General features: G+C 44.4%; 1 protein-coding gene across 1 annotated transcript in view; it reads left to right on the top strand.

Moving 5' to 3' along the window:
* The first annotated feature begins 7040 nt into the window (after positions 1-7040).
* Positions 7041-14033, top strand: part of cdc23 (CDC23 (cell division cycle 23, yeast, homolog)) — a 31887-nt gene continuing 24894 nt past the window's right edge. Inside the window, exons 1-2 of the mRNA XM_039773811.1 lie at positions 7041-7159; positions 12164-12236. Coding sequence (XP_039629745.1) covers positions 7065-7159; positions 12164-12236 — 168 coding nt within the window. The 5' untranslated portion in view covers positions 7041-7064. The remainder of the gene's footprint in view (positions 7160-12163; positions 12237-14033) is intronic.

The following is a 14033-nucleotide window of genomic DNA, read 5'->3' as shown; positions in this document are numbered from 1 at the left end:
CACTGAATGCTAGTAACTGGCGCACTGATGCTTGTGGGCAGTCGTGGCTTTGTCTCGAGAGAGGTAAACAAGGGTAGCACACGAGTCGTATGCCAAGCAAAATTTTTCGCGTCCACACAGGACGTATATCAAGTTGGACTTATTCCAAAGCGTACGTATACCAAGGTACCACTGTAATTAACAAAGCCCAAATGAAAAACTAAAACTAAACAAAACTATTAAAGTAGCTGGAAAGACCAACTGAAATAAAATAACAACATACTCCAAATATTTGTAGTTTTTATTTTTGAATGAATATTCTTGCTGTTAGTCTTTAACCCTTGAAACTTTGAACTCTAAAACCGAAACTCATCCACCACGAGCTGCCCGCGTCTATGAATCCAGTGAATGGCGGTGGGTGACGGAGGGCGGGTGAAGCGTGTGAAATAGAAAGCAATTTACTGTGCCGCCTTTCTTTGTGCTTCTCGTATATCAAGATGTAATTCACACTCGTGAAGTCGGAATGTGCTGCTCCACAAAATCTTCACCGTATGGACAGAAGAATCACAAGTGAGTAACATTTCAGTTTATTTCTCAGGTGCCCGCGCTTTGTTGACAATAATTCACCTGCCACTTTGCACAGGAGAACAACGAAACCCAGGATGGGAGATTTTTGAATGGAATATTGAAGGCATTCATTAGAAGCACATTGTCTTGGAGTGAGATATGACATTTAGAGTAAAAAAAAACACTCAGACCTTCAAATTCACCTAAATTTCATTACAAATTGACCTATTCTGGGCAAAAAAAAGATCAAAAAGTGCCAACAATCAGCGCACATTTGTTCAGCACAAATGACAGAGAAAATATTTTTTTAAAACGATTCTAGAAAATTGTTCCTATACAGTCCATAGTAAACGATGTGATGTAGTTAGCTTTTAAACTCGCATCCTAACGTGTTGAGGGTACAATTCTGTCTGACTGTGACACAAAACTAAACTCCATCGTAGCTCTTTAACCAGACCATAATTACTAAAACCTGCGGTGGGCTGGCGCCCTGCCCGGGGTTTGTTCCTGCCTTGCGCCCTGTGTTGGCCGGGATTGGTTCCAGCAGACCCCCCGTGACCCTGTAGTTAGGATATAGTGGGTTGGATAATGGATGGATGGATGGATGGACAACCACTAAAACCAAAACTAATAGATATAAAAATTAAATAGAAATATCTTTGTGAAATAATAACTAAAATTAAAACTCAAAATATACAATGAGGAAAACTAAAACTAAACTGAATTTCCAAGTAACATCAGAAAAAAATCTAGAAATAAAAACTATAATAACCTTGGCATGTACTCTGTGTCTCTCTCTTCGTCCAGGTGCCCCGCCGTTCTTAATTCCAGTAGAACTTGAAGGGAATACTGCTGTCGTGTGTGTGTGTGTGTGTGTGTGTGTGCGCGCGCATACGGGGCACCTGAAGGGCTCTAGTGACTGTGTGCCCTGATGCCCTTCTCTCCTCCTCCCTCTGCAGACTGGCTGATTGACAGCTAGAACACCACTGATGTCACTTCTGGTGTCCATCCACTTGGGCCCACCTTTTCCTGAAAACCGGAAGCTCCGCCATGTTTGCCAGTTCTTTCCTGAACTCAAGTCTGAAAAGACCAATTTGTAATTATTGCGTGGTTTTTTTTCCTCCATTTTCTTGCCATTCAAGTATATGGGGTTACCAGGCTAGTACCCCAACTCTTTATCGTTATAACGTTACAATTCAATTCTCTTACACTGCATTTGGTACAATAAAGGCTCTTCTACTTACCGATGATGGTGCTGGAGAGTGGTGACGTGTTGCATGTTGATTAGCACATGCAACTGAGAATGTCACCGTATTCTGTACACGTGACAGAGATGAACTTTAAACCAATCAGTACTAAACTGGGAGCTTTGCCCCCCAGTGCCAGAAAATCTCTGGCACAACCCAGACTGACAGGGCGATACGATTTAACAACAGAAACTAAGGCAAGACTGTATAATAAGCATTAAAAGCACACAGAGTAACATAATAATAATAATAATAGTAAACAGAAATAAAATGTACAGTAAGCGGGTTACATGAGGACAACGCTCCCAGGGACACACACACTGCATATCGATTGAGCTTCCTGGCTGCCTGCACCCTCAAGCACACAGCATGTATGGCAGCCTCTGAAGCCGAGTCCCTTCACCATTTATTGAGTACACGATGTTGTTTCACATTGTCACACTTGTCACTTTAGACATTTGTCACACCGTTACCTATAACAATGAGCATGTTCTCTCCCAGTGTATTGGCTCATTATGCAGTGCTATTTCTTCTCATGGCTTCTCCTGCCACCTTCCTGCTGATGATGCACACATCTTCCTCTAACTTCCATCTTACAACGCAAAAGATTTCTTCAGCCCAGAGCTCCAGCTGTCTCTTGGCCACCCCATCCTGGATGAACGCTCATCACCTAAAACGTAATCTTTCAAAGTCAGACGTGTTCAACTTGCCTTTGAATTCTCTTTCCTCAGATTTGGCTTTAAGCATTGCAGTGTGAGATGTCACCCATTAGTCATGATTATGGATCTCAGCACGACTCTGGACTCCTCACTTTAATTAATTGAAAATACTTCTTCATGAGCCAATCACGTGCTTTCTTCATTCATAATCTTTGGAGGATTTTTCCCTTCCTCACTAATTATGCCACATATTTCCTTGTGCAGACCCAGGTTCTCTTTCAGCTGGGCTATCTGACCTGTCCAGTTCCTCCAGATTGCAGCTTGACTGGTCTTCTCTGGTCCTCATGTCACTCTTATCACACGGCCTCACCACTGGCTTCCTGTTCCTGTCCTTTGAAAGTTCTTTTCTCTGATTGGTTCTGCTCCTCAGTACCTCCAGTCTTTGGTCTCACCGTATGTCCCTTCAAGACGTCTCTGTTCTGCCTCTGCCTGCCTGCTGACCGTCTCTCCCTTTGCCGGACACACCAAGCCTGGACGTTGCTCCTTCATGTTTGCTCCAAGGCTGTGGAATGACCTCTGCTTGTCTTTTTGAATTGCTCCCAATTTCCTGGTGTTTAGGTGTCTTTTTAAGAGGCACCTTTTCATTAAATCTTTTGAAATTGCTCAGTGTCTCTGCTACCGGACAGCTGCTGTTGAACTGACCAGGGGCCTCCCGTAAGAACGGTGCGTACGCACAGAAATGTTGTGTAAGAACTTTTCCACGTTCAAATCGCGATGTATAAAACCTACACTTGGCGTAAAGCCACGCACTTTTCCACGGTACCTCATTCCTTTAGTACGCAAGTTCTCCACTCGGTTTTGCAGACTGGCGGCACCCAGCGTCAAAGCAGTGCTACTCTTCCTGTGCGGTTACTCTTTATTTTCCTGACGCGGCTTTATAAATACACAGAAACTAACCGCATATTGTTTATTAGTGTAATGCATCTGATTGTAATGAACTCGTAACAATATAATGGGCCAGGGAACAGCCATAGTATTCAAATACCAGAACTGCTTTAGCGTTGTTACTCTCACTGCACCTTCTTCTTCTTCTTCTTTCAGCTGCTCCTGTTAGGAGTTGTCACAGCGGATCATCTTTTTCCATATTCCTCTCACTGCACGACTCGGAGTATTTATATCACTGTATCTGAGTGTGAATCACAGCAGCAGCTGATCGGAAAGAGAATTATCGGTATACGGCTTTAAGGACACGCTGTCTCAGCCACGGCAAAACGTTTCAAAGCCTTTCCTGTACGGACCTCGCGGTTCAGAAAGAGTTTCATCCCAAGAACTCTAAACGCACTCAATCAGGTGCTCCTTGTAGAACTGTTAGGACTTATAAGTACAATCACCTCACTGTAAACTTGAGATACAGTTATAATATTACACAACCCGCACCACTTTATAAAGCGCGTATTTACATATGATGACGAGATCATTTTTAAGATGAAATGCAGCAAAATATGTTGATTATATTACACAGATAAAACTTTAACTTCATTTAAATAATCTGTATTGTTAATAATTAAACATGTGAGGACACGGTGCCGCAGCGCCAGCTAGTTCACGTATTGTCCCTGCCTTGCGATGTATATTTACTGAGACTGGCCCGACACTGGAAGGACAGACGGATGGAATAATTAAACACGTACTATGAAGATATTTTGATGTTCCTTAAAAGTTTTGAAGAATCGTCCTTATAAGCCTACAGATGGCATAACGTCTGTTACAGAGCTGATTGTGTGGCGATTGGGTATTTGGAGAAGTAAAAGGAAGGACAGGAATTGCAGGTTAGTACGTTTGAAAGAGACAGCACTGCTACAATAAAGTATTTCATCGAAGGTCGCACAGCATCTTGTGTGAGACGTGAACAATCACTGCGCCATCGTGTTCTCATGTTTAATAACACTCTTTAACTCCAATCATCATGAAAATGACATCACGTCATCTCAGTATTTGAATTCTTCAGAGAGCTGTGATATCACGAATGTCATGGACTCTGTGTCCTGTCGGAGGAAGAGAAAGAACAGAATCAGGTAGTGATTTACACACAGAGAGCACAAAGAAGATCAAATACAAAACAAAGTATTTAACGTGCGACTTTAGTTACGATGGGATTTGAGAAACTAGTAAATTAAATGATTCTAAGATGAAGTTTACGATGTTCTACTTTAATGACAAAATAAACTACGTGATTGAAGTGGAAATTTCGTGATTAAAGTTAAAATTTCATGCTTTTTTCCTACTGTGTGCCTTTTTTTTTTTTTTTCCTAATAAGCTTTCATACGTCACTCAGCAGGTGGGCTACGACTCGCCTTTTCACGGTGACTTTGATACGTGACAACTTCTTTTTTATTTCCAGCATTGTGCAAATTTGTGAACTGGAGCTTTCGAGTTTCTCCAACACGCTATGTCAGTCGATCAACTTCCTTTTCTTGTTTAATCCACTGTTTAAACCCACAAATAGTACGTTTGTCTTTGCCTCCACTTGGTATTCGCTGAAATTCTTCTGTTTTCCCTCGTGCTTTTCCCCGTTGTCTTTTCCCAGAACACTGAGCTTAAGGGCGATTTATATTGATTTGCATATTCAAAGTGGCGTAACTCTGGGAGGAGACGGGGCGGGACAGAAGGCGCGTGCACGTGCGTTTGTTTTCACGCTCACCAGGATTTATGGAGCAGAAGAACTTGGAAGTTGGAGTGTGCACAGATTCCTGCATCTGGATTTTTCTGTTTTTGTGCTTACGTCATGTTATAGTGCGAATTCTACGCACGCCGTTATACATGAAGCCCCAGGACTTCTGGATACTGATCTGTGTCTTAGTCTAGATGCCAGCAGAACTGGACAGTAGTAGTTGTGCTGCTCCCTCTTACTCTCTTTTATCTTGTTGTCTGTTGCTTTTGATGGTTGCTCCTTCTAACCAACTTGTGCATATTATAATTATAATCTCACACATACACGTTACTTAGAGGGTCACCTTTTGAGTGCATCTGAGGCAAGCAATACAAACCCGGGACTAGAGGGTAGTGCTGTCACTAACAAGATTGTCTCTTTCTCTGCTCACAGCTCCAAGAAGACACCCAATGAAGACAAGTGACTTCACCCTACAGGTAGGAAGACTACAAATTTGCAGAAGGTGGCTTTTCATTTTGACGTTGGCTCAGTGCAGGTTAGAGCCTGACCGCTTAAGAGACACACTAGAGCTTTTGTGCCACCAAGTGCTATTTTTGTTGTTGCTGGCATCATTATTACACAGGGCAACCCGTTTGGCACCCCACATTTATTTTGGATCTCATGTCGTACTTCACTTGACCACACTTGCCTTGGATAAAGACATCTACTAAATTAGATTAGATCAACTTTATTAATCCAAGTGGAGAAAAGCCAAGCAAAATGACACCTTTTATTGGCTAACTAAAAAGATTACAATATGCAAGCTTTCGAGGCAACTCAGGCCCTTTCTTCAGGCGAGATGTAATGATCCAATTAATGCAAGTAGGAAATTCAGATTAATACAGAAGCAGAAAAATGAACACAAAGATAGGGACTACCACGACAAATAATACAATCAAGCAATAGATCAATGAATACGTAATAAATATATATTGTGCAGAAGTCGCACAATGAACACAAGTGAACTTCAACAGCATCAACATTCAGTCTGGGACGTCAGGAGGAGGAAGCATTGAATTGCCAGATAGCAGTGGGCAGAAAAGACCCCCAGAGGCGCTTCTGGGCACAACCTGGAAGGGATGATCGCGTGGCTAAAAGCGCTCCGAGCACTAAATAAATAATAATAACGAGGTCTTTAGAATTGATGATGTTTATTTGTGACGACATGAGAATTGTGCGTTACTGCATGAATGAACAGCAAAGACCTGCGGTCATTAGAGCTGCGGCCTGGCAGCCCACTTCAGGCTCGGTCCGAGTGGTGTGGACATGTCAGATGTTCTTCAAGTAGTCCAAGACTGACAGATCGGCTGATATTCGGGGTTACAGCAGCAGACAAACTGGGCACAGATAGAGATATTATACGAATACGAAATAGAGGAACCTTTTACATTTTTGAGGGGGACGGATGGAGGCCCCCAACTCCATCCATCCATCCGCTCGATGCTACATTACAAAGGACAATAATAATAATGATAAGAGAAAGAATAAAACGCTCGCGCTACCGGACAGTACCGTCTGAGCATTGGCTCGGTATGATGTTAATATGTAGTGTCCTAATGAAATGTTACGGAAGTGTTTAAACTACCAAAGCATGTCGAGGTGAATTCACCCCTTTCTGCTCCCGAAGTGAAATTCACTTTTTTTGAGGACGAATTGAACTTCTGCCAGCCAACTTACCTTCCCTCCCTCCCTTCCTGTCTGTCGGTCGGACGTCATTGTGCGCATCAGCGGCCTCAGGCAGCACAGGCTTAAAGTTTGGCGGTCTCTTTAAGTGGGCGGGGTCTATACTACCCGCCGGCCCAAAGCTGTAATCTAATTGGTCACCTACAACCAATAACAATTAGAGTTACCTCCACGTGAGCTGTGACACTGCGCTGAGTGGCTAGGCGACTGTTTTCAGACATGGCGGCGCAGATGGACTTGGTGGAGATCAAGCGGCAGTTGTGTGGAATCGTAGTTCTGTGCAGAGAGCGAGGACTGACGCACAGCTGCAAATGGTAAGGTGCCAAGATGTGGGACAGGCCGGGGACCGTGGCGAGAGCGTGTGTTTAACAACGGGCCGGACGGAGTCACACGGAAATAAGGCAAACGAGCAAGGAGTGCCCGTCTTGTTAGGGAAGTAGCGGGAATCTGTGAGGAGCTGAGGTAGGAGACGCTGGTCGGGCCGGCTTAGAGAATGGGAGACTGAGGAGATGGCAGGTGAAAGGCTCTGCACACCCGGTTCAAAGGAAACGCATGGAAAGGCTGCTGATAATGCGAGGAGAAAGAGACGAGAAAGAGAAGAGACTGAAGAGCGACAACACCGCAAGGCTGTGGGGCTGAAACGCCGACAGAAACTTTCGATACGAGAAGGTCCATATGTGTTGTATTCTTATTTTGAAGCATTAAGTTCGAGCCGTTTACGTCTTTTTGTATCGATGTGCCAAACCATAACAGACAGCATTAAAACTGCAATTACATGAAGTCAGGCGATGCCCGTCAGCTCGGAGGTGTTTACTTGCGATCGGTGCAATTTAAAGTTGTTTATCTGTTGAATTTGCTATCATGAAAGCTTTTGTCCTCGTGTTCCATTTTAGTTAAAAACTGCACAGGTCCCAAAAGGAAGTTGTAGTGTTAATGAAGCAAATACACAGCAACATCAGCAGCCGTACATACGTGCAGCCGAACGGGGCGGCCATACAGGACGTGTGGGTATCATCGGTTTTATTTAGTGACCTGAGGTCTAAAATGAAGATACTTGATAAAATCTGATGGCAGCTGGTTAGAAAGCCCGCCAGTGACACTCCCTGGAACACTTGGATTGTGCTGAAGGGGTTCCACATGGTGTCACTCTGTGCCCGCCTTCAGAGTCCATGCCAGGCCTAAGGGCACTGCCAGTGTTCCACATTTACCTATTAAATCACTTTTTCTCATGTAACTGCCCTCACATAACATTGTGTGAAATGGCACCTTTGTAAACACAGACTGGTAGAACGCATGCAGCAATGCTCCGCCCACACTAAGGGACCCTCAGCCTCCCAGTTTTCACAGACAGCTTTGTGGAATCGCAGATTGCGGTCTGCCAATTAATCAATGGCAGTGGGTAAGGGCAGAATGGCGATTTGGCTGTTACACTTGTAATTGACCATCCATTGATTCTGGCTAATTGTCAGCTTTTTGAAGTTAATATGTAGAAGTACTGTTGAAATCCATTCTAAAAGTGTGTGTAGTGAAGTTGTACTTTGGCATTTTAAAAATATTCATCTGTATGTCCAGGAAGCACATTTTCCAAGAAGTATCCCGCTGCAGTCAGGACAGTTTTAGGCCTTCAACAGATTCGAGCACTTCAGACACTGAGGCCTGAAACCGTTTTGGAACATTTATTTGTACCTGTTGTGTAAGTGTGCAATTAAATCATTTACTAATTGGATTCAGTGGACACTTAATGTTATGTGTTGCTGTACCTAGACTTGCTGTAGACCTAGCTGACTTCTGAAAATGCACATTAGTTACAATCTGGACGAGATCAGGCCATTCAGAGCAACAAGCTCGCCAGTCCTATCAGATAGATAGATAGATACTTTATTAATCCCAAGGGGAAATTCACATACTCCAGCAGCAGTATACTGATTTAAAAAAAAAAAAAAGTTAAAGAGTGATAGAAATTCAGGTAAAAACAGACAATAAATATTATTATTTAATAATAACAAATAATATCCACTTATTTCTTCCAGAAAAGCATCAAGTCGAGTTTTGAAAGTCCCTAACGTCTTACTGTCCACCACACTACTTGGTCGCTTATTCCAAGTGTCTATCGTTCTTTGTGTAAAGAAAAACTTCCTAATGTTTGTGTGAAATTTACAATTCACAAGTTTCCAACTGTGTCCCCGTGTTCTTGATGACCTCATTTTAAAGTCACAGTCTTGGTCCACTGGACTGATGTCCTTCATCATTTTAAACACTTCAGTCAGTCAGGTCTCCTCTTCATCTCCTCTAAAGGTTCAGCTCTTTTAATCTTTCCTTCATCACTCAACCCCTGTAGTCCTGATATCGGCCCAGTTGCTCTTCTCTGGACCTTCTCGTGTGCTGCTGTGTTTTTATGGAGACCCAAACTGCACCCAGGACTCCAGATGAGGCCTCACCAGTGTGTTATAAAGCCTGAGCAGATCCTCCTGTGACTTGTACTGCACGCATCAAGGCGCTATATAACCTGATATTCTGTGAGCTGTTTTAATGGCTTCTCAACACTGTCTGCCAGTTGATAGCTTAGAGTCCACTGCGACTCCTAAATCCTTCTCGTAAGGTGGACTCTCGATGTTCACACCGCCCATTGTGTATTCAGACCTCACATTTTCACTTCCTGTGTGTAATTCTTTACATTTACTGACAGCCAAACAATAACGAGCCACAAAACAAGAATCCATATGACCAGCTTCACCTGTGCCCGTCACAAAATATGTGAAAATAAAGAAAGGCGGAGGTCTCAGTAAGGCTGATCTCTCAGCTCACCAAAACATCGTGAGGGTGGTCTTAGAAAAATCAACCGTTCTGGAAACGTCTGCTGTGGCAGAATGAGAGCAGCAACAGGCCGTGGAATTAAATAAGGAGTTTAATTAACAGGAAGAATCGGCTTCTCATTGTGAAACTGGTTGGAGTCTGAAGCGCCAATTTAGCTGCTCATCTGTTGGCTCGTTTCACGCCTCATTTCTGTTTGGCTGTCATTTAATGAAGAAAGGAATCAATTCGGAGGAATGAATCCTTAAGAACAGGGCTATTAAAATGAAGGGAACAGGAGATAATGACCAATGAAATCTGATTAGGAAAAGGGTTAGAATTCAAACCTGCAGCCACTGCGGCCCTCCAGGCCTGGAGTTCGACACCCCTGCCCTAGAGGCAGGTCACAATGTCCTCCTGCTACCAAACGTTACCAAAGTAGAGCCGCGCAGCTCCTCCGTCCTGTCCGGTTTCCATCCCCTTCTGCAAAGATGACAACAGCAGGTTTAAAACGTTGCTGTGAGGGTCTTCATTTGCCCCCCGAGGCGATGATCATCGGTCTCTGTTGGTGTGGCTCTGCTCCTTGTGTGACCATTCAGAGCTGAACATCTCATTGAGTACCGAGAGAGAGACGCCATGCAGGTCGTTTTTGTAAAAAGACGCCCGTGTTATTCACAAAGAGAGAGATGGTTGGACTTTAATAGCAAGGAGTGCGGAAGGTTGGGACAGCATGTGGCGTTTTCATGGTCTTCCATCAACCTCGTTTCTCAGGCAACACAATAACTGATTATTTACGCATTGTGATTTTACACCTTACTTGATGAGGACAATTTAAAGAGTAAATCCTTGACATGTCAAGTAAAACGAGGCCTTTTATTGGCTAACTAAACAAGGTGAGATGTAAAGGCCTGCATATTGTAATCTTGTTTAGTTAGCCAATAAAAGGCCTCGTTTTACTTGACTTGTACCGTGTTAGCCATTATGAATGTAGTGACAACACCCTAGTCTGCAAAAGTACAGCATTTAAAACTCATCTTAGTAATGTAAGTCTTTATTAAAAATGAAGAAGAAATTCTGTCCATCCATTTTCTAAACCTGCTTTGTCCAGAGCAGAGCCACAGGCAGGCTGGAGCCAAACCTAGCAAACATCGGGTGTGAAGCAGGAGTAACATCTGGGCAGAGCACGGACCTGTTGGGGTTAACACACATGCCAGTCCACATAATCCACACATCTCTGGACGCGGGCACGGGGAGCACCCAGCACATGAACCCCCTGGTCGTCTTGTTGCCAGGCAGCAAAGCTTTGGAAGTGAATCCTGCCATCATTAAAGTGTCCTTGTTGTCACTTTCTGTGGTGTGCCACTCCACTCTGCATGTAGTAGGTGGCCTAAGGGGGTCGGCTTTAGGCCGCTCGAGTGCCCAGTTTATAACTCGGGGGGGGGCCCCGTGCCTGGCGAGTGCCCACCGCAGGTCACTCTGTTTGAGACGTGTAACATTGTCACACCCGTGCAGTCCCACTCGGACCAGAAATGAAAGCAAGAAAACGCGAGTGAAGAGGTGCTGGCCCACTTGACCTGCTGGTTTTTGTCCCCTCTCTGCTCTGTCTTTGTCATTATTTATTTAGTATGTCAGTGTATGAAGTCGTTTCTGTTCGGCAGGCCCAGTAAGCCTGATTGTTCTTTCAAATTAAAGATGTTAAGCACAGTGAGGACTTTGTAAGTCCTATTTCATTTGAGCACAAGTAACCCCAAAGACATTTTCTATCGTGTGTTGCACACAAATGCAGTCCTGCTGTTTTAGGGTGACTGCAATTTCTAGGCGGTGTTTGAGAGTTTGGCCGGTCACTCGGTAAGTTAACGACTGTAAACTGTGACAAAACCAACCATTATGTTTTAGTTGGACTCTAGTTGCTAGAAGGAAAGTTAGATTCATTGGTATGACCAAGATTTCCTGCACTCGTGTGAGTAGCAAGGCGAAAAACAACGGCAAAAATGGCACTGACATTTGGCAAGAGATCAAAGTGAATGCGTAAAGCAAAACACTCCGTGGACACCATTTTGCCTATTCTCTCTGAACTGGACTATGACTTGTCGAACTCAGATTTTGATACAAGTGATCAAAAATGAATGTGAGGTTCCAGCTTCAGCTGATTGGTCCCCAGCTAATCGTTGTACTGACAATGTTCATCACGGAGGACTGCCACTTAGTGATAAGAGGTAGAAACAAGATTGCGATGCACTGTGACTTTGACCCAGCCACACAAAGACAGCCTGGCAGCAAGCCTGACACATATTCTTGGTAAACTGGCCGCCACAGCATGCCGCAACAGACGTTTTATGTTGATTTCTGTGTGACACTATTGCTTTTCAGAAACTGTTTTTTGGAAAAAATATTCAGCCCTCAAAGAGTTAAGTCTCTCTGGGTGTTTGTCTTCTAAAGATCCTTCTCACTTATCTTTTATTCTGTTTTGTGCTCCCTTTTGAATGAAAGGTGGTCAGTAAATTCAAGTCTGATGTTATCTCTTTTAGGGCATCCGAGCTGGCCTTCTGTCTTGAGCCACTACCTTTGAGCAAGCTGCCTCCTCCGGCTCAGTTCACAGAGGTATGTATGTCTGCCTGTCTGTCTGTCTGTCTGTCTGTTGTGGTCGAGATGTGACATCTTATTAAAGCAAGAGACAAACGGTAGTCGGGCAGGAGAAAAGCCGCTCGCTGGGTCTTTGAATGGCTTTAATGAGGGAGGAGCAGCCTGGCCACAATGGTCAGAGAAACGAAGGGTGGAGGCTCATCTTATAAAGTGACTTTACATACAGTGCCAATCGGGTTGGCTTACGCCCAAATGGTTTATATAAAATTCAGGTCTGTTATATTCTACTCTGGTGGCTCTTATACCGTTTGAGAGGAGCCGCCACCCTTGAAGTTTCTGTGCATATAACGACTGTCCATTCTCGTTGTTTATCGGACATTTGCTGATTTCTCAGTCATCCTTCAGTTCATTTTGTAGATTACTTCAGCCTTTCTTCTGGTACTTTCTTCTTCTTCTTCTTCATTCATTCTTCTTTACTTGACCATCTCAGTATTTTTCCAAAACCAATTCTTATATTTCAGTGTACTTATTGTGTGTCACTTATCTTTATCTCATTTCCCACATTTATCGGCCCTTTATGCTATTTCTTAAAGATGAATGCTGTGTCGGTGGCGCAGTGGGTAGCGCTGCTGCCTCACAGTTAGGAGACCCTTAAGGGTTCACTTCCCGGGTCCTCCCTGCGTGGAGTTTGCTTGTTCTCCTCATGTCTGCATGGGTTTCCTCCCACAGTCCAAAGACATGCAGGTCAGGTGCACTGGCGATCCTAAATTGTGTGTTTGTGTGCCCTGCGGTGGGCTGACGCCCTGCCCGAGGTTTGTTTCCTGCCTTGTGCCCTGTGTTGGCTGGGATTGGCTCCAGCAGACCCCCATGACCCTGTGGTTAGGATATAGCAGGTTGGATGATGGATGGACGAATGCTGTGTTACCCTAAAATTATTCTTCCACACTGTTTCATCTTCCTTACCCGGTTGTGCCCACTTTGGCGTGAGCTCCGTGCCTTCTGCATTGACTTCTCGGACGTTTTTCTTTCCCTTTATGACGCCAGTGAAGTGTGTGTGTGTGTGTGTGTGTGTGTGTGTGTGCGCTGCTCTACTCTCTTTTAAGATCAAATCCCAGATGATGGGCTGTGAATGTCATCCTTTCTTTCTTTGGTGATTCTACAGGGCCGGTTATTTGTGTATTTTGTAATAAACTGCTCATAAAAATGAAAAGAACCCTTTTCAATGAGAGTGTAGCATCAAGTCCGTGACTCTTCTGGGCTCTCGATCCTCTCAGTGAAGTGGCAGAGGGGCTTGTTGATCAGTTTCAGTTGCTTTGGTGCACTAGAGGTGGAGACGACCCCCAAAACGGGAGTGAGTGGTTTAAGAGCTGGAGGGACGCCACTGACATTTTTCCCCTCCTGATCTGGTACCAGTCTGATAGCATGAGGCCATACCTGGACTCTACAGAGCTGGCACAGGAAGTCCAACTTCTCCAGGATGGCAGGCACATCAATACGTGGTTTGCCAGAAAGGTTTGCTGTGTCTCCCAGCACAGCCACGAGGGCATGGAGGAGATTCCAGAAGACGGAAAGGCAGTTCCTCTAGGAGAGCTGGACAGAGCCCCTCATAGAAGGTCCTTAACCCATCAGCAGGTATCTACTCCTTTGGGCAAGGAAGAACAGGATGAGCACTGGCAGAGCCTACAAAATGAGCTCCAGCAGGTAGGTAGGCAGGCAGGCCACTGGTGTGAATGTCTCTGACCAAACGATCAGAAACGGGCTTCATGAGGGAGGCCTGACAATATCCTCTAGTGGGCACCGTGGAGCTCGATTGGC

The sequence above is a fragment of the Polypterus senegalus genome, chromosome 13, assembly GCF_016835505.1.
Source record: "Polypterus senegalus isolate Bchr_013 chromosome 13, ASM1683550v1, whole genome shotgun sequence".
NCBI lineage: Eukaryota > Metazoa > Chordata > Cladistia > Polypteriformes > Polypteridae > Polypterus > Polypterus senegalus.
Note: the sequence above shows the minus strand (reverse complement) of the source record. Positions and strands in the feature narration are given on the sequence as shown.